Source organism: Peromyscus leucopus, chromosome 1 (assembly GCF_004664715.2).
Source record: "Peromyscus leucopus breed LL Stock chromosome 1, UCI_PerLeu_2.1, whole genome shotgun sequence".
NCBI classification, from domain to species: Eukaryota; Metazoa; Chordata; class Mammalia; order Rodentia; family Cricetidae; genus Peromyscus; species Peromyscus leucopus.
In genome coordinates this window covers 179,634,806-179,661,220 of record NC_051063.1, presented here as the reverse complement: position 1 = coordinate 179,661,220, position 26,415 = coordinate 179,634,806, and the positions used below count along the sequence as shown (strand labels likewise).

General features: G+C 49.2%; 1 protein-coding gene across 3 annotated transcripts; it reads right to left on the bottom strand.

The window, feature by feature from the left end:
- Nucleotides 1–5,089: 5,089 nt before the first annotated feature.
- Nucleotides 5,090–17,136, bottom strand: Mzf1 (myeloid zinc finger 1). 3 transcript variants are annotated; one of them, XM_028884871.2, is made up of 6 exons: nt 16,734–17,136; nt 15,027–15,457; nt 14,459–14,642; nt 13,960–14,030; nt 13,720–13,840; nt 5,090–6,952 (listed from the first exon to the last, which is right to left on the bottom strand). In XM_028884871.2, the coding sequence occupies exons 2-6, from the start codon at nt 15,417–15,419 to the stop codon at nt 5,520–5,522; spliced, it is 2,202 nt and encodes a 733-aa protein (XP_028740704.1). In that variant the 5' UTR covers nt 15,420–15,457; nt 16,734–17,136; the 3' UTR covers nt 5,090–5,519. The 3 variants fall into 3 exon arrangements, with proteins under 3 accessions (XP_028740704.1, XP_037057986.1, XP_028740703.1); XM_037202091.1 differs by lacking the exon at nt 16,734–17,136 and having other exon boundaries at nt 5,090–6,798; nt 15,027–16,725; XM_028884870.2 differs by lacking the exon at nt 16,734–17,136 and having other exon boundaries at nt 15,027–16,724.
- Nucleotides 17,137–26,415: the final 9,279 nt, after the last annotated feature.

Here is a 26,415-nt window from a genome sequence, read left to right as displayed (position 1 = left end):
TTCCTTAAAATAGATTTCTATTGTGCAGCAGAGGGTGCTTGCGCACTGTGTAGTTTTACGGTCCAAGGTGGACATGGGTATAGGGCTCATAGCTGCGGCCTAGAGACCAGCAGATATAGCATCGTGCCCCTTGACGGTCCTAGGTTGAGTCAGCCCGCATCCAGTCACAGCTTAGGGTGCTTGGGAGGCGGGAGGAAATAGCTCAGGATGGGCCAGCGACTTCCGACTGTCATCTAGGAAACCAGCAAGCGGCCAACAATCGCTGGTAGGAGCTTCTGCAGCTTGTCTGGTCACCACTTGAAAAACATGCCTGGAACAGGTTGGGACTCCGTCCATTCCGCTCCTTTATAAAGGCCCTTCTTTGCCATCTGACAGATCTCCGGTGCTACCCATCATGAACCATGGTCCTACATTTGGGACTTGGTACACCCTTGCCCACATTTTCCTGTTTTTTTTTTTTTGTTTGTTTGTTTGTTTTTTCGAGACCGGGTTTCTGTGTAGCCCTGGCTGTCCTGGAACTCACTATGTAGCTCTGCCTGCCTCTGCCTCCTGAGTGCTGGGATTAAAGGCGTGTGCCACCACTGCCCCGCTCTTCCTTACCATTCGAGGCTAGTCCCCTTTGTGCCCTCTGTCATCTCAGTTGCCCACCCCCCAGCATCTCTTCTTGGCTTTATCCTTAAAAGCTGACAGAAGTTCGGGCCAAGGACGGGACCTCAGCTTGGGTCTGGTGCCAACCTGGCTTCCACCATCTGTCCTCACACCTCAGCCTCCACTCACAGCCCATTCTGAGACCCAGGGGGAAAACAAAACAAACAAAGAAACCAAAACTACTCCAGAACTAATCTTCACTGTTTTCTCAGCTACCCGACTCCATGTTGATTATTGTATAGCTGCCGCTTTTGTGGCTTTATCTGTCTTCTTCCAGACAGGATCTATCTCTGTAGCTCAAACGCAGTATGTAGTCCAGGCTGACCATGAACTCACATCATGCTCTTGCCTCAGTTTTCAGAGTGCTGTGATTACAGGTATATTCCTCCATGCCTGGCCCATCCAGAGGCCCATGGTTGGGGCTAGATGGGGCGTGGGCTGTTCTCTGTAGTCCTGCAGTTCTACTGGAAGATTGGGAGCACTTGCCTGCCAGTGTCCGTTCAGCACTCCTGAGAGTCTAAAGTCTGCTTCTCTTGGTTCAGGATCTTTGGTGGTCTGTGAGGCAGGAGAGAAGAACACTGAAAATTATGGGGACCCGAAGGAATAGCGCCTCTGACCCTGGAGCCTGGAGAAGCAAGAATGCCAGTACAATTAACAGCTGCTTAAAGGTTTTTCTCCCTTCTCAGCTGTAAACCTACAGTGTTCTAGGAATCTCACCAGAAATTCCATTTACAGGGAAAGGATGTGTACTGAACCTGAACAATTCTAGTAGCTTCTGGTTTTACCGTATGAGATTACAGTTCCATCCGAGGCATCTCTGGAGCCAGTCTCCAATCTTTTATTTTATTTTTTGGTTTTTTGAGACAGGGTTTCTCTGTGTAGCTTTGCGCCTTTCCTGGAACTCACTCTGTAGCCCAGGCTGGCCTCGAACTCACAGAGATCCACCTGCCTCTGCCTCCCAAGTGCTGGGATTAAAGGCATGCGCCACCACTGCCTGGCTTCCAATCTTTTCAAAAGAGGGAAGGAAACAGGTTTCTTTCTTTCTTTCTTTTTTCTTTTGGTTTTTCAAGACAGGGTTTCTCTTTATAGCTTTGCTCCTTTCCTGGAACTCACTCTGTAGCCCAGGTTGGCCTGGAATTCACAGAGATCTGCCTGTCTCTGCCTCCCAAGTGCTGGGATTAAAGGTGTGTACCACCACTGCCTGGCAGGAAACAGGCTTCTTAGTAACTCTTTGAAGTGTAACTTGAGAACCATCTAAAAGGTATTATATGTGGCTAATGCTAAGACAATTGAGACTCTTCCTTGAGGATCCCATATCCACTGCTTCCCCCATTCTTCCATGGGAAACATATACCCACACTTGGTTAAGTCTTTTTTGAGCACTTCTCTCATGCCTAAAGATTATTTTTATTAAAGTATCTTTAATAAAATCTCCAACTGTGCTTCATACTGGCTAGTGCTGAAATTCTTTTCTGCACTGGAACCATGAATTGTAGTGGGTAGCCATTCCAGCTCGGGTCTCTCGGCGCCTCCCTTGGCCCCACCTTGAAGGCGTGACAGTTACCGAAGCCTCAATGGGGATTGGAACTTCCAGATCAAAGCTGGAATGGCTACCCACTACAATGAATCTCAGTTTAATCTGAGTCCAGGTCTCTCTAAGATTAGTGGTGTTGTGGTGGCCTCATGGAGCTGTGTCTTTGTCCCTTTACAGCTGACAGTTGGAGGGGACAAGGAGGTGTCATAGGGACCGGGGACCCCCATCTTACTCTGTCACACAGGATCAGCCTCAGACTTGGTTTGACTTGTCTGCTTTCCTTGATGCCAGGTCCCAGTTTGGGGTATCAACATGAAATGGCAGGAACAGGTGAAGCTATTCCCACAGGAGTGGTTTAGACATGCAGGCCTTAAAATGGTATTCCTGGGATCTCCCAGAGCCAGTCTGACACCCAGCGAAGACCTCAGCTGGGGTTTAGGGCTTAAGCTGAATCATGCTAAATAGATCTCCTTTGACTACCTGCACCCCAGTAATCCATGGGAGTGGGCAACTGTGTCAAAGTTACAGTCAGTGAGATGGAAGGGAATATGGCTGTTGAAAAGGAAGCAGTGGCATGGGGCACCTGGCCTGAACTGTCCGGGATCATGTAAACTGTTGGCAGCTGTATTTCCTGTGACTTCCTGCTGAATGCAGCCCTGAAGACTCCTAGTATGAAGGAGACCCTTGTAGAGCTATGAACAGAGCCATGGTGGAAGGGGCCTGTACTTAGAGTGAGAGGAACAAATCGCAGAGGTTAGAGCAACTGGTCCTGGGCCTGAAGCCTGTGCTCCCCATTTTGGGGTCCTCTTCTTAGTACCTGTTAGTTGCAAACGCATGGGGACCAGAAAATCTTGAAGTGTCTGAGTTTCCGGGTTAAGCCTCCCAATCTGGCGTGTATCCCATGGCCATCTTCCATGGTCGCTCCTCAGTGCTCATCTCTCTGGTGGGAAGAGAGCTTGTCTGCTTGTGACTGTTTCAGGGGTTCGGGGGTGCTGTTAGGATGAGAGTGACTGGATAGTGGGTTGGGGCACAGGGAAACTATGTCATGGGCATTGCTGGTATTAGCTCAGCAAGATGGAGAGCTTGAGAGGTGGGCAATCCCTTTGGCGGCTTGAGTGTTCTTCCATGCCCTGCCAGGCTCCGGAATGTGGTGAGAACGGCAGGGAAGACGTCATGAGATCATTCTCCTCTGGGCTCCAGACTTACCTATCACTGCAGGGCCGAGACTTCACAGAGGCCTCCTAGCCTGCTGCTCTGGGAAACAAGGTGCCACAGGGGCTGGCCACAGGCAGAACTCCACCTGGCAGCGAAGGCCCTTCTAGTAGTAGTCTACACGCTACCCAGAGCCAGGCCTTCTAGCTCCCCGGAGAGAACACCCCGAAGGGCCTTCCTCAGGATTCTCAGTCACCCTGGCACAGGATAATCAATGAATGGCTACTCCCAAGTCCTGCCTCCTTGACAGTTCATCACTTAAGAATGTAAAGCTTGAAGATCTTCACTGCTAAGCCTGCCCACCTTCCTGAGTTGTAGCTCAAAAAGCATAACTTTTCTTATCCTCTCTCTTTGGATACCTGCAATAGTCCTAAGTGTGCTTGTCTTGATACTTGGGACATTCTCATTCTCCCTGATAACCCCAGCCCTCTGCTCCCATCCAGCTGGTTGCTGACAACCATAGCTGAACCTGCCTGCTTTCTGGGACCCTGACTCAAATGGCATGGTTCTCTCTTCCTCTTACCCTCTCTTTCCTGCCCATCTCTCTGCTCTCAGCAGCAACCAAGATTTACAACTTTCCTGATTTGTTTTCCCTCCAGCTCATAAAAACGGTCCTCAAAGTACAAGTCATTGATCCCAGAGCCTGGTGAATGCTAGGCAAACAGCCTCTCAATAAACTGCATTCCCAGCCATGGCCCCCTTTTAATAGCTTTCCCCATTTATTTATTTACTTGTGTGTGTATATGCGCGCACATAACACAGAAAACACACACACACAGCTTGTGCAGGTCAGAGGACAACTTTGAGTTGGTTGTCTCCTTCCAACATGTGGGTTCTAGGGATCAAACTCAGGGCATCAGGCTTGATGATGGCTTTACCGCTAAGCTATCCTCCTACTCACCCCATAAGCCCTGTTTTTCTTTTTCTTCCTTTTTTTCAAGACAGGGTTTCTCTGTGTAGCTTTGTGCCTTTCCTGGAACTCACTCTGTAGCCCAGGCTGGCCTCGAACTCACAGAGATCCACCTGCCTCTGCCTCCCAAGTGCTGAGATTAAAGGCATGTGCCACGACCGCCCGGTTTTTTTTTTTTTTTTTTAAACAAATAAACAAAAAGTGGTTTCTTTGTAGGCCAAGCAGGCGGTGAACTAGTTAGCAGTTTGCCTGCCTCAACTTCCTCAATAGCTAGAATGATTACAAGTCTGTGCCATCATGCACATTTGTATTTTGTCTTTTTTGGGGGTGGAGGGGTGTGGGGGACACAGGTTCTCACTATGTCATTCGGGTCATCCTCAAACTTGTTATGTGGACCTGCCTGTTGAACTTTGGCTCTTGCCTCTGCCTCCCAGCTGCTGGCCTTATAGGTGTGTACCGCCACACTCAATGTGTGCTGTTGAGATAGCAGCTCATGGTGTAGCCCAGACTAAACTAAAACTACCTGCAGTCTCCTTTTTCAGCCTCCCAAGTGCTGGGGTTACAGCTGTGTGCCACCACACGCAGCTAGACTACCCTTTTTAGTCACCCAGCAGTCATGTAGTTGGTAGGACCCTCCTCTCCGCGCCCCCCCCCCCCCACGCCCTCCCCTTTACTTTCCTTTGTTTTTTTGAGACAGGGTTTCTATGTGTAACAGCTCTGGCTGTCCTGGAACTTTTTTAGATCAGACCAGCCTTGAACTCACAGATATCCAACTGCTTTTTGCCTCCCAGAGTGCTGGGATTAAAGGTGGGCCACCACAGCCGTGGTTGACCTCTCTCTTGACTAGACCCTGAATAATTACCAGGGCAGATGCAGAGAACCCTGTCTTTTTGTGTGTGTGTGTGAGTGTAACTACTTTGCCCATCTGAGCTGGGCATACCTACTGTATAAGCCAGAGGTATGGTACAGAGTCTGTCCCACAAAAGAGCAGGTGTGGTAGGTAGTGGTAACTCTCGAATGGGGTGGGTGCATGGCCTCTCCAGGAGGATGTGTGTGTAGGGGATATGCCCACATTGAAACAGCCGCAAGGTGGGTAGAGGAGCCGTGCAGGCGGGGAGGCATCATCTACTATTTATTGAGCACCTACTGAAGACCAGGCCCCGGGCGGGCCTGTTGGGCGATGCCCAGCCTCACAACCTTGTGAGGTGTTTTGACCTACTCAGTGCTGTGCACGCGCTGGTGCTGAATGAGCTTGGTGCTCTGGTGGAAGCGGCGGCCGCAGTCCTGGCAGGCGAAGGGCTTTTCGCGCCGGTGGGTGCGCAGGTGCTGCGTGAGCGTGGGCCGCTGGCGGAAGGCTTTGCCACACTCAGGGCACGCGTAGGGCCGCTCGCCGGTGTGGATGCGCCGGTGCTGGGTGAGGTTGGCATGCTGCCGGAAGCTCTGGCCGCACTCGGGGCAAGCAAAGGGCCGCTCGCCGGTGTGGATGCGCTGGTGCTCAGTGAGCCGAGACACCTGCGTGAAGCCGAGGCCGCACTCACCGCAGTGGTAGGGCTTCTCGCCCGTGTGGGTCCTCTGGTGGCGCGTGAGCTTGAGTCGCTGGCTGAAGCGCTGGCCGCACTCGGGGCAGGCGAAGGGCTTCTCGCCCGTGTGCACACGCAGGTGCTGCGTGAGCGTGGGCCGCTGGCGGAAGGCTTTGCCGCACTCGGCGCAGGCGAAGGGCCGCTCGCCGGTGTGGATGCGCCGGTGCTGGGTGAGGTTGGAACGCTGCCGGAAGCTCTGGCCGCACTCAGCGCAGGCGAAGGGCCGTTCGCCGCTGTGCACGCGCCGGTGCTGCAGCAGCACCGAGCGGCGGCCGAAGCGCTCGCCGCACTCCACGCACCCAAAGGACTTGTCCCCAGTGTGCACCGCTTGGTGTTCCAGCAGCACGGCGCGTCGTGGGAAGCTCTCACAGCACTCGCTGCACGGGAAGGGGCCCGGGGGCTCGGGGACTCCGGGGAGGGGCAGGGTTGGGGGCGCAGGGCCGGGCGGGTCGCCGTGGATGCGCTGGTGCTGCAGCAGGTTGGAGCGCTGCCGAAAGCTCTGGCCGCACTCGGCACATCGGAACGGCTGCTCACCCGTGTGCACCCGCCGGTGCTCCTCCAGGCGCGCGCTGCGCACGAAGCCCTGGCCACAGTCGCGGCACACGAAAGGCCGTTCCTCAGTATGCGTGAGCTGGTGGCGCAGCAGGTGAGAGCTGCGACTGAAGCTGCGGCCGCACTCGCCACACACGAACGGTCGCTCGCCCGTGTGGATCTTCTGGTGCCGCAGCAGATTGCTTCGCTGGCTGAACACCTTGCCACACACGTCGCAGCGGCCGCCTCGGACCGCTCCGGTCCCGGTGCTAGGGCGGCCCCGGCTCCGGCCCTTTGGGGCGTGCCAGCGAGTCGCCACCAGTGTTGGGCCCACACCGGGGCAGGGATCCTCGCAGGCAAGGTCCTGTTCACCTTCCGGGTCGCTGGGGAGTGCGAGGGCATGGGCGAAGCCTCCTTCTCGGGAGGGGGACTGCATCTGTCCAGAAAGGCTAGCCATGTCGAGATCCCAGGGAACATGGAGGTGGGGGCTCACCGTATCTGACTCTGCCGCGATGCTGTCCATCTGCAGCGCAAACCCTGCACAAGGGGACCCATTCCTTCATTAGACTCTGGCTTTCTGCCCTAAACCAACGAACTCTGGGAGACTGAACTACAGACCTGAAACTGACCGGTGAGGCAGACAGGAGATGTGAATGGCAGTTGTATCTGAACAGGTTTTTCTGAGGTGGGTGGAATCCTGAGTGAGAACACTGAGGTGTGTGCAAAGGCTTTCCTGATTAGACTTAAGTCGTTGGGGAAAAATAACACCTCTTTGTGAAAGGATTCTGGGGTGATAGTGGGACCCAGTTAGGGTGGGCAGTGAGGGTTGGGAAGAAGCAGAGAATGTAGATTCAATAAAGACCAGAGGTGACATCAACAGGAAGCAGTGGGGGCGGGAATGCAGTTCTTTAGTCTTGGGTTTGGATTTGCCACACTTGAGATGACCCAGGCATATCAGAGCAAGGGGATTCCATGTAGGCTTGGGGGTTGCGGATGAGATGAACATGGGAACTGTCTATATAGAAACATGTCCCTGCTACAGAGTGAACCTTCCAAGGTGCGAGCCTGAGGCACAGTGAACTACAGAGTGAGCTTCCAGGGTATGAAGCTAAGCAAGGGATGAGGTGTCCACCAAGGCAACTGAGGCTGGAGACAAAGTGGGTGACGGAAAACCCATGAGGCACAAAAGGGAAGTAAGGTAAATTAGAACGCACCAAAGGAAACCAGAATCAAAAGCCACACTAACAACTCTCCAGAGACTAAGAGCTAATTAATTTAACTACAGCAGCTTCGGTGAATCCACAGTGACCTGACAGTCACACCGTGGAAGGATGTGAACAAGAAATAATGTAACTAATTGTTTAAGCTCCACAGAACAGGCTGTTCCCTGCTTAGAAAAATGCACTGTAGGGTTGAATTGACACATTGTTTCCTATTCTCAGCATCCCCCCCCCCCCCAGTGATGGAACCTGAACCCAGGAGGTCTCATGTGCTAGGCCCATGTTCTACCATGGAGCTACACACCCCAGCCTGTTTCCACATTCCTTTTCTTCTTCTTCTTCTTCTTTTTTTTTTACCATTTATTTTTCCATGTATAGGTGTTTTTGGCTGTGTGTGTGTGTGTTTGTACACCACGCCAGACCACGTGGCTGCAGTTCCTGTGGAGGCCAAAGGAGGGGTTGGATTTCCTGGGGCTGGAGTTACAGATGGTTGTAAGCTGGTACGTGGGGGCTGGGGATGTCAAGAGAAGCCAGTACACTGCTAAGCCATCTCTCTAGCTGTGTTTCCATAGCAAGTGTGTGTGCATTGCTGGTACAACACAGGCTGGGTTGAGTGCTTTCAATCACAGAATTTGGGGGATGGAGGTAGGAGTTTCAAGGTTGTCATCTACTGCAATCAAGTTCAAGGCCAGCTGGGTTACATGAGATACTGTCTTGAAACAAAAACCAAAACAACTCACAAAACCCAAAGCAGCAGTGTTTCACACTGTCCCAGGAATTACGCTTTTAGGTATTTCTGTTTAGTAGTTGTGTTCCTCCTGGTGTTAATGTTTCCCAGTATTTAATGAGAGTCAATCCAAAGTGCTGTGGACAAAGGAGTGACCGCAGTGAGCCAGGAGCCTACAGAGCTGTCTGAAGACCTGTGGCCACCCCTGCTGTTTGCCAAGCACATGGGGTAATTACGTGCATGTACACATGACTGCATGAGCCTATGTGCACCATGTGTATGCAGGTGCCCTACGAGGTCAGAGGTCATCAGATCCCCTGGAACTGGAGTTCCAGGACATTGTGAACATCCTGATACGGGTTTGAAAAGCAGTAAACACTCTTAACCACTGAGCTCACTTTCTAGCCTCAAGTTTTTTTTTTTTTTTTGTTTTTTAAATGTATTTTAAAGCCTATTTATTGGGGCTGGAGAGATGGCTCAGAGGTTAAGAGCACTGACTGTTCTTCCGGAGGTCCTGAGTCCCAGCAACCACATGGTGGCTCACAACCATCTGTAATGAGATCTGGCGCCCTCTTCTGGCCTGCAGGCATACACGCAGACAGAACATTGTATACATAATAAATAAATCTTTAAAAAAAACTATTTATTGGTGTGTGCGTGCGTGCGTGCGTGCGTGCGTGCGTGCGTGCGTGCGCGCGCATGCTTATACTGTAGTGCACATGTGGAGGTCAGAGGACAACCTGCAGGATTTGGTCTTTTCCTTTCACCATTGGGGGCCTGGTAAACCATCTCACCAAGCAAGGTTGGTTCATTTTCTGTTTATTTAGTCTTTCGAGACAGTCTCACTATGTGTTCCTGGCTGTCTTGGAACTCACTCTGTAGACCAGGATGGCCTCGAACTCACAGAGATCTGCTTGCCTCTGCCTCCCAAGTGCTGGTCTAAAGGTGTGCATCACTATACCTGGCTTGTTCATTGAAAAAATTTTAAAACATATTTTATGTGTATGGGTGTTTTGCCTGGATGTATGTGTGTGTACCATGTGCAATGCCTGGGACCAGAGGAGGCCAGAGAGGGTGTCAGGTCCCTAGAACTAGAGTTACGGATGGTTGTGAGGTGCCCATTCTTTCCAGCCCCAGGGTTGTTCATTTGAAAACACTATTTTTATTTGAGACAGGGTCCGTATAGCCCTAGTTGTCCTGGAACTCACAGAGATCCACCTGTCTCTGCCTCCTGAGTGCTGGGATTAAAGGCATGTGCCACAACCAGCTGGCTATGTCCCAGTATCTTTATTTTAAATTGTGTGTGTGTGTGTGTGTGTGTGTGTGTGTGTGTGTGTGTGTGTGTGTCTATGTGCATGTGAATGCTGTGACATCAGAAGTCAGTGGAGCTGGAGTTATAGGAGATTTTAAGTTTGCCTGACCTGAGTGCTGGGAACCCCACCTGGGTCCTCTGCAAAAGGAGGACACCTTCTTAGCTGCTGAGCAATCTCTCCAGCCCCTTAAACATTTTCTTTTTAAACTTTTCTTGCAGTGAATGGGTGTGCATGCCTATAATTCCATCACTCTTGGTGTCTGAGGCAGGAAGTCTGACATAAGTTTGATATCAGTCTTGCATACATAGTGAGATTAAGACTCCCTGGTTACACAGAGAAAACCAACCAAAAACAAGAGACCAAACCAAAAACCCCCACAAACAAACAAACAAACAAACAAACTCCAAACTACTACCACCACAACAAAAAGCCCTTTCATCTTTAATGTTTTTATTTTATATATGTATGGGTGTTTGGCCTGCAGGTATGTCTGTGTACCATGTGTGTGCAGTGCCTGCAGAGGCCAACAGGATTCTCTGGGACAATTTTGAGCCACCATGTGGGTGTTAGGAATCAAACTCAGGTCCTCTGGAAGCGCAACCTGTGTTTTTATCCACTGAGCCATCTCTCTAGTCCCATAAAAATCCTTCCCACCATTCTGCTTTTTTTGTTTTAAAACAAAACAGGTTTCACTATGTAGCTCTGGCTGGTCTGGAACTAGACCAAGTTGGCTTTAAGTTCACAGAAATCTGCTTGCCTTTGCCTCCCTGTGCTGGGATTAAAGGCTGGTGCTACCATGCCTGGCTTTCTTTGTGCTTTTGAAACAGTGTTTCACTCTGTATCCTAGACTGGTTCTACTTGTATTTATAAAAGGCTACCGAGCACCTGGCTGTTTGGGTATGTGTTGCTTAACTAAAGGGAAAACTCTCGAGAACAGGGTCATCAAGTGGTTTTTGGTTATTACATTAAAATATTTTTGGTGTGTGTGTCTATATGGCCATGTGTATGCCATGGTGCATATGCGGAGGTCAGAAGACAATCTGTGGGAATGAGTCTCTTTTTCCACCATGTGGGTCCCAGAAATTGAATTCAGGTTATCAGGCTTAGCAAGTACTCTTCTTGAACTATCTTACAGCCCCAGCTTTTTGAGACAGGATCTCACATTGTAGTCCAAGCTGGCCTTGAAGACATGGCAATCCTCCAGTTTCTGCCTACCTCCTGCCTCCACCTCCCAAGTGCTAGGTGTGTAAGACCATATCTAGCTTTGGCAATATCGTAAGATAATTGTTATTTGTGATCTTGGTTGACCAACAACACACTGTTATGCAGTACATGGTTATATTGTGTCTGCTTTGCGTACAGATTCTTTCTGGAAGGCAGAGAACTTGTCATGTTGCTGCTGGGCACAGATGGGGCATTGCACTATGTACTCCTCATACACCTTTTCGAGTTTTCACCATGTGGATGTATAACTATGGATGTTGTTCTGAACTGGTCTAACCTTGTGAAACAAGATTGCTTTTGCTTCATGGTAGGCTGGGTTCAGGGCAAGGAAGCTGCCACATCTGAGCAGGACTATTAACTGCTAACTATGTAGAGCAAGCCCTGGCTGCAAAATGTAGATGCCTGTTTAGAGTGGGTGGTCCTGTTGAGCCATTTCTGACTCAAGATAAGACAAACCATTACTGTCTCAAGGCTAGGCTGTTGCTAACCAGGTCACACCTCAAATGCAGTTGTTGTAGGGCTCCAGGACACTGGGATGCGATTAACATGGAGACTCACTGCTACCCAAAGCAGCCTGTACAGTGGCTCTTTGAAGACAGGCTCTTTTTACTGTCTTGTCTGCTGAGGTACCACCATGTATCAAATTACTTCTGACTTGTGTCTTTTATGAATTCATTTGTATCTGCATGTTACCTGCCTGTTAATACTGTCCCTTGCATGATGTTAATATTTAAAATAGTGGGCTGGAGAGATGGCTCAGAGGTTAAGAACATTGGCTGTTCTTCCAGAGGTCCCGAGTTCAATTCCCAGCAACTGCATGGTGGCTTACAGCCATCTGTAATGAAATCTGGTGCCCTCTTCTGGCATAAAGGCATACATGCGGGTAGAACATTGTATACGTAATAAATATTAAAAAAAAATTAAAATAGTATAATGAAGCACTAAAAAGATCTCTGGGAGTATAGCTCTAATAGTAGACTGCATGTTTAGCATGTGCAAAAAGCCCAGGGTTCAACCCCTGGTTCACAAGTCTGTGTGCAGAAATACAAACATGCATGTACAGGCACGAGCATGAACACGCACGAGCATACACACACCACCACCACCACCACCACCACCACCACCACCACCACCTCCTCTTCCTCCTCCTCCACCACCACCACTACCACCACCACCAAATCACCAACAGAGCTGGGATGTTTCTCAGCTGGTAAAGTTCTTGTGGCATGTATGAAACCCTTGGTTTTATCCACACCACTGCCTAAACCAGGAGAGGTATCCTGCACCTATAATCCCAGCACTTGGTAGGTAGAGGCAGGAGGATCAGTTTCAAGGTCCATCTCAGCTATATGTCGAGTTCCAGGCCAGCCTAGGATATAGCAGATCCATTGCAAAACAAAACAGGACCCTCTCCCAAAAACCAAAACTCTGGCCTCCACAAAAGGCACAGCTGGAGGATGAGGCAAGCCACCAAGGGGCATGACAGGAGTCATGGAGGCGAAGATAAACTGATGCTTGAAAGCAAGAAGTAGGGTTGTCTACAGCAAGAGCAGCCCAAGGAGGGAGCAGCCAAGGGGCTGGAAGCAATGTGCCTGCAAGAGAGCTGAGAGACTGCAGTTGTGGATGAAGAGAGGAGCAGGGCCAAGCAAGACCAAGTGGTCCCTGGGCAACACAGGCAGGGCTGGTCAGGCCAGGGGAATGCCGAGGCACCGGGGGCTTGTGTTGGATGTTCTCTTCTGCCTCAGTGTGCTGCCAAACCTGATGATCTGAGTTTGAGCCCCAGGATCCTCATGACACAGAGAGAAAACTGACTCTTGCCAGTTGTTGTCTGAACTCTACATGTGCTCTGACACACATACACATGTTCAAATACACACAAAACAAAGAGGAGTGATGGTGGTGGTGGTGGAAAACTGGAGTGGTAACATTAAAGGACCATCACATCATGCTCCAAAGAAACATTTCAAGGCAATTGCCTACTAGTGAGATACGTGAATTTCAAACAGAGAGGACTCTTCAACAGCAGGAATTAAAACAAAAAAACAAGCAAAAAAGAAGCCTGAGAATGAGTCCAACGGAATAGTTCTGGGGATGGGGGTACAGCTCAGTGGCAAAACTCCTATGTAGGAGGGGCTAAGGCATGGCTCAGTGGTGGAACAAATACCTAGGTTCCACCAGTGAGAGGCTGAAGGCATGACTCAGCGGTAGAGATCTTGTCCATAATCCATCAGTGGGAAGCTGGAGGTGTAGCTCTGTGACTGTGCTTGCCTGGCATGCCCGATCCCTGAGCTCCGTACCCAATATGGAAAAATAAACCATCTCACCAGGGCTAGACAACTATCTGAGGCTATCTGTAACCTCTCCAAATTTTACCTCCTATACCAGGATTCAGAGGATGATGCACTCACACAGGGAAGTAAATCCAGGAGGAGGAAGACTGGGCAGGGTCCTGCCTGGTCCATCCTCAGCAGCTGGCTGTTCTGTATCAGAACTGCTCTTGCCTTGTCTACTAATAAGCTTTCCTCGCCAGGTCCCAAACTTCCCTGCTCTGGTCTCCAACATGCAAGATGGAGACTGGAGTCTGGAGGCCACGTGCAGAATCCCACGACTGGGAACAGGATGTGGGTATGGGGAACACGAGGTCTGTTTTCAGGAAGGCATTATGATACAGGGCAAAGTCAGGAGGAGCCAAGGGGTCTGTGGCAGAGAATGCTAACGCAGGCACTACAGTGATAGGGCTGTCTTGAGTAGGGACAGAAGGATTTATGGGTGTAGGGGATGACGAGGAGGGCTCAGTCCCTCTGTGTCTATCTCACTAACCTGGTGAGAAGATGCCCTCTACTTCCTCATGCCACAGGGCCACAGGGTCCTCACTCCATGGGGGCACATCAGGCTCAGTGTCGCTGTGAGGAGAGGTCTGGTCCAGTGCTGTCCCATGACCCTGAAACCACAGTTGGTCGCTGTTGGACTGTGCTTGGCTAGGCTCAAAGGATCTATCTGACACCCACCCATTACAGGCTCTTAGGGCAAAGGGTGGCTCACGTTCTGTGTTGGGCTCACCTGGGCCTCCTTAGGTAGGAGAGCAGCTGTCGCCTCTTGGGCAGCAGGAGGAGGCCCAGACTCCAGGAGCTCTGAGGAGAAAGAGCGGGGTCAGGCAGCTCAAGAAAGTTCCCACCCTTCCTAGTGGTGCTAGGTGCTGGGTTCCAGACGCGAGGGAGACAGGGACAGGAGCTCAAGGCTGGGAAGGACGAGGCGGGGTAGCTGAGGGCTCAGTTGGGAATGGGGTCAAGCAGGGTTTTCTGGAAGGCAAGCAGAGGAGACAAGTGCTGGTGTGTGCCTCTGCATCGCCGTGGGTCCCGAGGCAGCCTGTCCCACGATGCTTGGGGAAATGGGGATGCGGGGGTGTGGGGGGGTGGGGAGTCAGAGATAGTGTCTGTGCTGGCTAGACTGCAGGCAAGAAGAGGGCCAGAGGTGCACTGGAACTATTTCATCAAGCTAGGCCTGGCTCAGTGGAGTGCAGACAGCTCTGCCCAGCCATGCCCACTTTGCCTGCTCTCACCTGGATTCTCCATCACCTCTGTCTCCTCTTTCATTTGAAGGTCCACCGGCAATTCCTGCATGACGCCAGGGGGAGTTTCAGCCCCAGGCTCTGGAGTTTGGAGCTTGATGTGAGGTATAGGCTGGAAGCTGGAGGGTTCCATCTTTTCTGATAGGACCTCCTTTCCCTGGACCTGGACGGTGACCTAGGGAGATGCACCGAACAAGGAGAGAGCGGGGCTGGTCCATGGGCACGCACTCCATTGCAGGATTCCCTGGTCAGTATACACTGACTAGGTCCTCAAAAGTCCCAAACCTCCCTCTTCCCTTCCCTTGACCCTGAGCTCAAAGCAAAAGGACTGTTTGCTGGCACAGGGCTGCCTGGTATCCTTTGTGTCTCATCCAACTCGGGGGATGAAGGTAATGCAGGCATGGGCTCCTATCATGAGCAGCCACACAAAGGATCCCCGTTGCCCGTTGGACACTTCCATATGGCCAAGGAGCAAGTCTGGCTGGGCATAGGACTCCCAGAGTGAAGCAGAGCTTGACCAATGCTCTAGCCCTGACCTTCCACTCAGCTATTGACTCACCCATTTCCGAGGCCCATCCAGCTCCCATTGAAGGCTGTCAACCAAGGCAGCAGCCTCTTCAGGGCTGCCCGGCCACTGCCCTTGCACACGGGTCTGGATCTCAGGAGGCAGTGCACCTAGAAACTGTTCCAACACCAAGAGGTCCAGCATCTGCTCCTTGGAGTGTACCTCTGGGCGAAGCCACTGGTGACACAGCTCTCGGAGCTGGGCCAGGGCTTCCTGAGGACCAATTGCCTCTTCGTATCGGAAGCACCGGAAGCGTAGACGTGCAGCCTCAGGGCCCGGGTCCCACAGAGTGCCTTCTCCCTCCTCCTCAGAGTCCTCCAGCTTCACTACAACCGGCTCATTTTCTGGGGGTGCACGGCCTGGGGAGCCCAGCACAGTGGGTCTCATCAGGAGTACCAGATCAGGTCTCAGGCCAGTGTCTGTCCCTAGGGAAGGAATAGTACGAGGCATCTGGAATAATGACAGACAGTGGCAGTGAATGCTGACTGAGTGCCTACTGTACGCTGTATGGTTTGACCCTGAGACCTTCTCCATGCAGAGGACACGCGAGGGAACAGGTACTGTGACAGGCCAGCCACACCCCAGAGACCCGTGTAACTCTAGCTGAGCAGCTTGCTTTGCTGATCTCCACAGCTGGGCCTAAGCAATGTCTGGTAGGTTCCCCTGTTCTATGTACAGGCTGCTGCGTGGGCTCTTCCCTAAATCCTATTCTTTTAATCTCTCTTTCCTAAATTCTATTCTTTTCTATAGCAGCAGCTTCATCCCAGCAGCTGCCGCTTTACTTATATCCGGGCATTCATGCCACTGCTGCCTCCTCTTCGACTCCCAATACCGTCCTGTTAATGTTTTCTATCCAGTCTCGGACTTGCTCTTCTCTCATTGCCCTCAAAGAGATAGCTAGCTGCCTTTCCACGATTCCTCTCCAACACCTGAAGCTAACTCATCACATTTAGCAACGATCCATTTCTTCACCTCTCTAATTTAGCTGGGGTTCCGAGGTGACAGGGGCACTTCTGAGGACCCTCAACGGCCCCCAAATCACTGGAGCAACAGTCTGCAAGGAAGGTTCGAGATGCTGACTCCTCTGTGCCTATGTGAACTGAAGTTTCCTCACTGGTAAAAGGGCCGACTTTCCCTCCCTACATACTTTCTGCAATTGGAACTTCGTGAAAAATCTGAATTTATTATAGGGATAGCATCAACTTAGAAGCAGTTTGATCTCTGCGGGTCACACCTCTGCGCCTCAGGGTGCCGAGTCAACTCTGCCAGAAATAGCAGCTAAGCAAGTAGAGGAGGTTCCGGAAATACATTTCCCAGAAGTCTCCGCGAGCACCACCGCTCTAAGGGTGCCTAAGTGACCAGTCGCCGCCGTGGCGATTGACGAGCTCGCGTTGATCAGCACAGGGCCCGCCTGCAGGGAGTGTTCGCACCCCCGCCGGGGCTCTAGGTATTTAGCTGGGCAGCCGGAATCCCAGAATCCACTACCCCTCCTCATCGCAGTCCCCATCCCTCCTCAATCCCCTCCTGAGGCTTTGCGGTGGAGGGACTCCCAGTTTCCCTTCAGTGCACCGAGAGCGGCTGCGCGCTTCTGAACATGCGCACTCCCGTTCTCTTCCTCCAGGATAGACTACATCTCCCAGACTACTCCGCGCGCAGCGCCAAGCCCTCCTGCCCTTCCCCCACCCCCGCCTCCGTTTCTACCCTTCTTCCAGTCCCCAGGGGATTGCGCTGGTCGCAACGATCAGGTCGCACTCCTGGCCGTCTCTTCCCACACTCCCCGTCTCGAATCCAGGCGTCAGGGCCCCGTCGATGTGCGCAATCCTCTCGGGGGGCAATGGATGGCAGCACCACCTTCCAGACAGCGCATGCCCCCCACCACATTTTTGTCAATTCTCTGCAGGCCTTCCCAGGATTTGCAGGGTTCTGCACCAATCACCGCTCTCACTAGGACGCCGTCAGCCTCCTCGTCTCCATGGCAACCCTGGTTCGGGAGGGGCGCTCCCTCAGCTACCTCCTGAACTGCTGAGTGAAATGTTCAGCTAGATGCTTTCTGGGAGTCGTAGTCGGCAGGGCACTCCGTGTGTGCAAGCGCAGCACCACCGACTTCTTTAGAATTTCTGCGCGGTGGGTGGGACTGAGCAGGGCTCCATGGTAACCGGGGGACCAAACTTGGTGATTTCCCGGGTAACGCCCGGACTACCTGGTTTAGGAAAGGCTGTCCGGTTCTGTGGTGAGGGAATGGGGAGGGGACAGGGACACCAAATACCCAGCGAGATAGTTATGAAAGTAAGAATTAGGGAGGCAGAGATACCCGCATACAGAGTCGAGAGCAAGAGGAGGAGAAGGGCCCAAAGATTGCGGGGGCGGAGACTGGATGAGAGGAGAGACAGTGAATATAAGTGAGCACAACACACCGGGAATACAAATCTGAATGAAAGGGGGTGGAGATTCATTCATTAGAGTCAGAGAATTAGGACCTGAGGCATGTCAGAAAATTTAGGGTAAGGAAGAGAGAAACAGGAAAGGATTGGGAGTAGGAAGTTGAGACATGGAGATTCTAGCTATCGACTCGAATACAAAGGTGAGCAGGGATAAAAGACGGAAAACAGTAAGAGGGACTGATAGGTTTCCAAGACTGAGAAAAAGATGGCAACAGAAAGAGACAGAGGGTTAGGTGTGTGTGCGGGGGAGACGTTTTAAGAGAAAATTTATAGAATATTTGACAATACACCAGAAAGATGACTGGGAGCCCTCTAGTTTCCTCGCATCATTTACCAAACTAATTTTGGGACACCTGACTATTTAAACGTAGCATTTTCCCCCCTTCTTGTCTTTGAAGTCCACACAGTGTTCTAGTAGAGACTGACTCGTAAGAAGCTGATGGGTTGCGAATGAGTTCTGCCAATACATCACCTGGAAGGTAGCTAAATTGCTAGCTCTGTATGTCTACAGCCAACCTTTTGTTTTATTTCAGATCTATTGTTTGAGTCTTCCTGGAACTACCCTTGGTACCTTTCTGGTTCCCTTGAGGCACGTAAATTTTTGATATATGTCCTTGAGAGTCATGGTTTTATTTATATGTATTTATTTTAGTTAGGGTCTCACTGTGCTGTCCTGGAACTCTCAATGTAAACAGAGTGGCCTCATACTTAAAAGATCCCCCTGCCCTTGCCTCTCGAGTGATGGGATTAAAGGCTTGTGCCATGGCCACTGTGTCCAGTCTTTTGGTTTTGGTAGTGTCTCAAGAGGCCCAGGTAGGCCTCCAGCTCTCAGTATAGCTGATGACCTTGAACACCTGATGTTTTTGCTTTTACCTTGGAGTTCCTGGGTGGTGAATATTAACATCCCAAAAGGGAGGAATAGGAGACAGCAACGGAGCAGTGAACCAGAGTGAGGCTGGAACCTAACAAGAAAAACAAGAAGTCTTGTAGCACACTGTGTTGGTCTGATCTGAGCTTCACAGTCCTGGGCAGCCCCTACCCATAGGGCCTTACTGTGTGCAGCCCAGGTGGCCTCTTTCTTTTGCTGGCTCCACTCATTTTCTATGTCTTTTCTCAGCAGACATACATACCATATGCTGTGTTCTGTCTCCTACATTTTGGCATCTTTCCCCTTAGAGCATCACACATTGCCCTCTTGTGGTAGGAGGAGGAGTTGTTGTTGTTGTTGTTGTCGTCGTCGTCGTCGTCGTCGTCGTCGTCGTCGTCATCGTCTCCCAAGGGCTAAGATGAAGAAAACTACAAAAAGGCAGTTTCCTGGTTAGTGTTCATGCATGTACACATGGGCTGATCAGCGCCCTCCTATGGCCAGGCACACTGACCACATCTCTCCTGTAGCCCCTCTCTCTGCCCTCTTTTCTCATTCTAGCCATTACTACCTAGTAGTTGAAAACATCCGATCAAAATGCATATAGGCATATATGGAAGACAAAAATGTATAAAAGCCTCAACCCTATAGCATTTGGGGCTCTAGCCTTTGGATACAAAGCCTGATGACTGATACAACAAACTACTTCCTGATAAAAGAAGACTTAAGTTCTGGCTTCTTTTCTTTCTTTTTAACAGTATTTAGAGTTCCTTTTTTTTTTTTTTTTTCCCAAATGCATTCATTTTCTTTAATGTGTATGCGAGTTTACCTTGAGTGCTTGGTGCCTTAGGTCATAAAAGACTGTCAGAAGTGAGGTGTTTGATCCCCTGGAACTCTCTTAAAGGCTGCGTGTAGGGACTCTGACCCTACTATACATTGCCTGGACTCCTAAGCTATCCTTTGAAATCTGGTTGTGAGCCTTCATGACTTGCAGTCTGCATATTTGAAAAACCAGTATTATGTCCCTGGTACCATCTGGAGAGGTGCCATGACCCTCTTGGACTGTGGTTGTAGCAACCTTTGAGCACTGGAGCAGCTGAGTATTTTCCTAGTTGATGGCTCTGTTCAGCCAGGGAGTTTCCTTCCCAAAAGGAGAGGTTCAGCTATCCGTACCTTTGAGCCGGTGATGGATGGGTGGTGTCTGGCCATTTTCTGAGACACTCTCAAGACATCGTTCCTATTGTCCCAGTGAAAATCACCCCCCTCTTAAGCCCCCCACTGCTTAGACTGTATCTCACTATGTAGCCCTGGCTATGAAGGGGTTAAACTCTCCCACTTTCACAACTGAATTGAGGTTCCAGTTCTCTGAGAAGGGCAAACAGGTGTCTTTTCCAACAAAGGGCCATTTATCTACAAGGCCCTTACATTTAGGGTCCAGGGAGAGACTAACACAGAGGTCCTCACAGTATCTCAAGGACTAATCCAGCAGCCCCCTTCTGAGTCTCGTCCAAGTTTGTGCAGATGTGTCCAAAGATGATAAAACTAAACCTCAGCCAATTAAAAATATACGAATGTAACCGCTGCTTGCTTAACCAATTATGTAAATGACCCCTGAAACTCCCCTTAGCTGTGCTTAAAGAGCCTGTGTGTTTATCTCAGGGTTGTTGCCATTTTGCACAGGTGACCCCACATGCATGCTGGTATAACAAACACTCTTTGTGGGGGCTGGAGAGATGGCTCAGCGGTTAAGAGCACTGGCTGCTCTTCCAGAGGTCCTGAGCTCAATTCCGAGCAACCACATGGTGGCTCATAACTGTCTGTAATGAGATCTGGTGCCCTCTTCTGGCCTGCAGGCAGACATGCAAACAGAACACTGTATACAAAATAAATACATCTTAAAAAAAAAAAAAAAAGAAAAAGAAATTGTATTAAAAAAATAAACGTTCTTTGTTCTTGCATACTATTTGAGCCTGGGGTCTTCCTTCAGCATTTCCTCAGACCCTACAGCTGTCCTGGAACTCACTTTGTAGAGCAGGCTGCCTTCAAATTCACAGAGACCTGCCTGCCTTTGCCTCCCAAGTGCTAGGATTAGTCATGCACTACCACACTCAGCTTGCTTGGCCTCTCTTTAATGGGGTAAATGTGTTTACAACCATTGATTTACCCACAATTTTCAATTCAACACTTTTCTGGTAAGGGCTTTTTTCCTCTCTCTCTGAGACAGAATTTCAATATGTAGCTCTGCCTAGCCTGGCCTGGAACTCTGTGTGGATCAGCCTAGTCTGAAACTCACACTGATCCACCTGCTTCTGCCTCCCCAGCATTCAGATTAAAGTCATTTGCCTCCATTCCTGACCAAGACTGCATTTAAAAAGATAAGGCTTATTTGTGGTTGATGTGTGTGTGTCCCACACACATCATATGTAGGTTTCCACACAGTCAGAAGGCTGGAATCTCTTGGAACTGAAGTTAGAGGTTGCTGTGAGCAGCCTGACAAAGGTGCTGGGAACTTTATCCAGGCCCTCTGGAAGAGCAGCAAGTACTCTTTAACCACTAAACCATATCTTCAGCCCCAAGACCATACACGTTTTTAAAAATCATTCTGTTCTGTGTTTTTTGTTTGCTTGTTTCTAGTTTTTAGCTGGTTAAAAGCAGCCAGTAATAAACATAGCATAACTAGAATCCAGTATGTTGTAATCTTAGTTAGCATGATTATTACTGTGATAAACACCACGATTAAAAGTAAGTTGGGGAGAAAAGAGTTAATTTGGGTTACACTTCCACATCACTGTTCATCATTGTAGGAAGTCTGGTCATGAACTCAATGGGAGTATGGGAGTCTGAATCTGGTGTTGTGTAACAGTTTCCTCTGAGATGGAAACATTCTATCCTTCAGGGAAACTACTGAAGCAGGAAGGTAAACAAATCAAAATAGCTTCAGGAAGTCCCTGAATCTGGCCAGACTCACTAGCAGCACTCCCCGCCCCCCAGTAAACAATAAAAGCCAAGAGGATAAGGACAAAGGAATCTGGGCTTCAAAGAAGAAAAAAAAAACAACAACAACAAAACTCTTAGACAAACTGAGCTGAAAAGACTGAGACCAGACCAGCTGCCGGGAAGAGGTTTAGACCAACTGAGGCACTTGGAAAGGACACTCTTGAACCTGTTGAACTATTTTCAGGCTGTGTGGTGTGGTCCAGGTTCCCAGCTTTGTGAACTGTCACCCGTGCTGGGATGGGCTTTGGTGATACAGCTGTCTTTGAGTGATTTCTGCTCCTGTAAGTGACTCCTCAGCCATATTCCTGTAAGTAACCCCGATAAAACTGATGGTTCACCAAGATGGACTTCATACTTTGATCTGTAGTGGACTTCCCATCTGTGCATGTAGTGTATGCTGTATGCATATGACAAAACTCCCCAGGAAGTTTTGTTACATGCAGGAGTGATGCAGGCACCAAGGAAGAGTGCTGCTTTCTGGCTTGGTCTACAAGGCTTGCTCAGCCTGCTTTCTTATCGAACCCAGGACCAATAGCCCACAGGTAGCACCACCCACAACAGGCTGGGCTGTTCCCCATCAATCACTAAGGAAATGCCTTACAGGCTTACTACCTACAGCCCAGTCTTACAGAGACATTTATTTTCTCTATTAAGGCTCTCTCCTTTCAGATGGGCTAGCTTACGTTAACCGAAAAGTAGCTAGCACAGATGTCTTGAACTTTCCACTACCAAATCAATTAGTTCATCACCTTTAAACTCAGCCTCAGATGTCCATGTGCATGCTACGGCATATTGTTATGTGACATTATTCCTAGGAAAACATGGAACAATATTGCTCACCTCAGATAGGGAGCCAATGACTCAATCCCAAAGAAGGATACAACCAAAGTCAAACTTGGTGAACAAATGATTTTTATTTGGGTTACTTTCAGGGCTTTGGGTGAGGAGTTACTTATAGGGCCAGATGTGACTCAAAGTCAGCTGCATCACCAAAACCTACCCCGGCATTCGTGACCGTTCACAAAACTGGGAACCCAGAGCACACTGCACAGACTGCAGGCAGCGCAACAGTATCCTCTCCAGGTAGCTTAGCAGATTCCTGCTTCTTCCCCTCCTCTCCCCTCCCTCCCCCCTCCCCTCCCCTCCCCTTTCTCTCTCTCTCTCTCTCTCTCTCTCTCTCTCTCTCTCTCTCTCTCTCCCTCTCTCTCTCTCTTTGCTTTTGGATATTTGAGACAGGGTTTCTCTGTGAAACAGTACTGGCTGTCCTGGAACTCATGCTGTAGACCAGGTTGGCCTCGAACTCACAGAGATCCACCTGCCTCTGCCTCCCCAGTGCTGGGATTAAAGGCGTGCGCTACCACCTCCCGGCCTGGGTTGTTTGCTTTTTTTTTTTTAAGTATTTTTTTGAATCAATCATATACAAAAGGAATCCTCCCCCCTTAGAAAAAACAAACAAGACTCTAACCTGAGCTCAAAAGTTCCAGAAAATCAGCTATTGATACAGTTTCTGAAAGTTACAAAACACACACACACACACACACACACACACACACACACACACACACACACACACAAACTCAAACAAAAAAAAACCCAAAATCTAAACCAAAATAACTCCTAACCAACCAACTAACCAACCAAACAAACAAAAAGAGAACAGACCTATCCATTCCTCTACAGTCTCAAAAAATGACTTATCTAGAGAAACAGCTTACTTTCCTCATTCTGCCTGTGGTGGTAGTTTGGATGACAGTGGCCCTCATAGGCTCATATATTTGAATGCTTGGTCCCCAGTTGGTGGAACTGTCTGAGAAGGATTAGGAGGTGTGGCCTTGCTGGAGGAGGTGTATCACTGGGAGTGGCCTTTGAGGTTTCAAAAGCCCATGCCAGGCCCAGTCTCTCTCTACTCCCTCCTCTCTTTCTGCTGCCTGTGGATCAGGATGTAAAGCTCTCAGTTACTGCTCCAGCACCATGCCTGTCTGCTTCTCACCATGATGATCATGGACTAACTCTCTGAAAGTATAAGCAAGCATCCATTTAAATGCTTTCTTTTAAATTTTTTTTTAATTTTATGTGTGTTTTGCCATAGGTATCAGGTTCCCTACAACCAGAGCTACAGACAGTTGTGAGCTGCCATGAGGGTGCTGGGAATTGAACCTGGGTCCTCTGGAAAAGCAGTCAGTGCTCTTAACTGTTGAGCCATCTCTCCAGCTCCTAAATGCTTTCTTTTATGATTTGGTCACTGTGTCTCTTCACAGCAATAGAATAGTAACTAAGATACTGTCTCTAATGAAGCCCTATGCTCTTCCTTCCTTACCCTAGGCTACAAACCCACCTGTCACCGGGCAGTGGTGGCGCACACCTCTAATCCCAGCACTCTGGAGGCAGAGCCAGGCGGATCTCTGTGAGTTCGAGGCCAGCCTGGTCTACAGAGCGAGTTCCAGGAAAGGTGCAAAGCTACACAGAGAAACCCTGTCTCAAAAGAACAAAAAACAAACAAACAAAAAACAAAACAAAACAAAACAAAAAAAAACCAAAAAACAAAACCACCTGTCAAACTACATACTGTGTGCTCTCCTGTGATAAGGTAACTGAGTTGCTGGGCTTTGAACCCTGGTTATGGTGTAGCCAGACCTTGAGACACAACAATTCAGGCAAAATAAAGTTTGCTCTTGCTGGAGAGTTCACTCTAAAATTTTATTCATGTCCCTTTACAAACTTAATTATTGTATACACTATGTCACAATCATATGAATTGTTTCTGTTACTATGTCATATACAAGATGTTAAGTTTCTACAGTGTTATGGTCAAAGGATTTCATTGTAAGTCACATCCTTAGCATGAACTGTTTGGTGTGACATTAAGTTTTATGTCAAGATACTCAGTAAGGTATCACAAGGGTTAGATACTATCTCCTAGGAACAGATCGAGGACCAGGCCTTTGCTTGGGATGTGCAAGTGTTGGACAATTTAGGCCTGCTAAGTTAACTGTTTTGTTGTTTGTTTTAATGATTTATTTTGTTTTATGTGCATTGGTGTGAGGGTGTCAGGTCCCTTGGAACTGGAGTTAGAGACAGTTGTGAATTGCCATGTGGGTGCTGGGAATTGAACCCAGGTCCTCTGGAAGAACATCCAGTGCTCTTAACCACGGATCCATCTCTCCAGCACCATGTTAACTGCTTTTTTTTTTTTGAGACAGGGTTTCTCTGTGTTGTTTTGTTACCTGTCCTGGACCTCACTCTGTAGACCAGGCTGGCCTCAAACTCACAGAAATCTGCCTGGCTCTGCCTCCGGAGTGCTGGGATTAAAGGTGTGCATCACCGCCAGGCCAGTTAACTGTTTTTTAATATTATTTTATGTGTATGAGTGTGTTGGATCTGGGGTAGCTCAGAGATTCAGCATGACCATGAATAAAATTTAATAAGAAGAGGATTAACCAACATTACACCAGGACTGCAACCCAGAGTGCTTCCAAGATGCAGCATCTAGTCATGTCAGTTCAAGGCTTATAAAGTCAAACCCCACAGGTTTATACATATTCTGTCTACATAGCGACAGGTCTCATTTTAACACCTATGTCTTGCAGTTGTCCTAGTCATTGGGCAGAGTTAGCAAGTTTGGCTACAAAAGCAGAAATAGCAGTTTGTGTTATAACCTATTATCTTGCTAAAGCAGCCAGTTTTTACAGGATCAGTCAATTTAAGAATAGTCTTCAGCCGGGCGGTGGTGGCGCACGCCTTTAATCCCAGCACTCGGGAGGCAGAGGCAGGCGGATCTCTGTGAGTTCAAGGCCAGCCTGAGCTACCAAGTGAGTTCCAGGAAAGGCGCAAAGCTACACAGAGAAACCCTGTCTCGAAAAACCAAATAGTCTTCAAGCCAGGGTGTGGTGGTGCAAGCCTTTAATCCCAGCACTCGGGAGGCAGAGGCAGGCTGATCTCTGTGAGTTCGAGGCCAGCCTGGGCTAGCAAGTGAGTTCCAGGAAAGGCGCAAAGCTACACAGAGAAACCCTGTTTCAAAAAAACCAAAAACCAAAAAAAAAAAAAAAAAAAAAAAAAAAAAAAAGAATAGTCTTCAATGTCTGGGAAAAAAGGGAAGTGGGCTGCTAGGATACAGCCTGTGCAAGCTAGGGGCTTACTTGTTTTTTGGTCTCTCAAGCATGGTAAGTCTAAATTATAAATGTAATGTTAACCATCACAAGATGAAAGGCCTCCAAGGTGCAGCTTCCATGAGGTTGTCCTACACAATGGGGTAGGACTTGATATAATTGTTTGGGGTCTTCTATGCTTTTGTAAGTAACCTTTTACCTGTACTCTGTAAGGAAGCCCAAGCTGAACTTGGGTGGGATTGTACTTTTGTAAGTGTTACAGTTTGAATGGAAAGGTGTCCTGGCAGTTGGTAGGTAAAGAATACCACAAAATCACATCTCACACAAGAGCTTTATTGGAGGGGAAAAACCAGAAGGGTGGCTACTTCTGTCTGGACAAGAAATAGCAAAGAACTGAGCAGAAGGCAGGATTTTATATAGAGTTTCTTGTGTGTGTGTGTGTTGCTGGAGAATTTCTCTCCAGCTCCCGCCCAAGTCCCGCCAGTCCCAGAGCCCACTTTTAAAATAAACACACAGACTCTTACATTATTTGAACTGCTTGGCCATTAGCTCAGGCCTATCATTGTCTAGCTCTTACTCATATTTAGCCTATTTCTATTAATCTTTACTTTGCCACATGGCTCATGGCTTACCAGTACTTCACATCTTCCTTGTCCTTGTCTCGGCTCCATGCGGTCTCCTCTTTCCTTCCTCCTTCCTCAGTTCTCCTCTCTCCTTGTCCCACCCCTACTTCCTGCCTGGTCACTGGCCAATCAGTGCTTTACTTATATAGAGCAGTATCCACAGCATGTGTGTGTGTGTGTGTGTGTGTGTGTGTGTGTGTGTGTGTGTGTGTGTGTGTGTTTGTAACTTTTCAGGGTGAAGCTTTTCAGGGTGGGGATTGGTAGGATTTCAAGTCCAGAGTTTGGGCTTTTTACTCTGTAGGGCAGGGGCAGCTAGCCATTAGGACAGTTAGAGTGTTCTGTGGGTGGAAC

Bases quoted from the DNA above. Each gene is read 5' to 3' on its own strand.
- Mzf1 (XM_028884870.2), bottom strand. From the start codon at position 15,566: ATGGAGAAGGTCTCAGGGTCAAACCATACAGCGTACAGTAGGCACTCA. The intron at 14,031-14,458 runs GTGAGAGCAGGC...CTTTCTCCTCAG, and splicing joins AGAGGTGATGGAGAATCCAG to AGCTCCTGGAGTCTGGGCCT. The intron at 13,841-13,959 runs GTGAGCCCAACA...CTGTGGTTTCAG, and splicing joins TCCTACCTAAGGAGGCCCAG to GGTCATGGGACAGCACTGGA.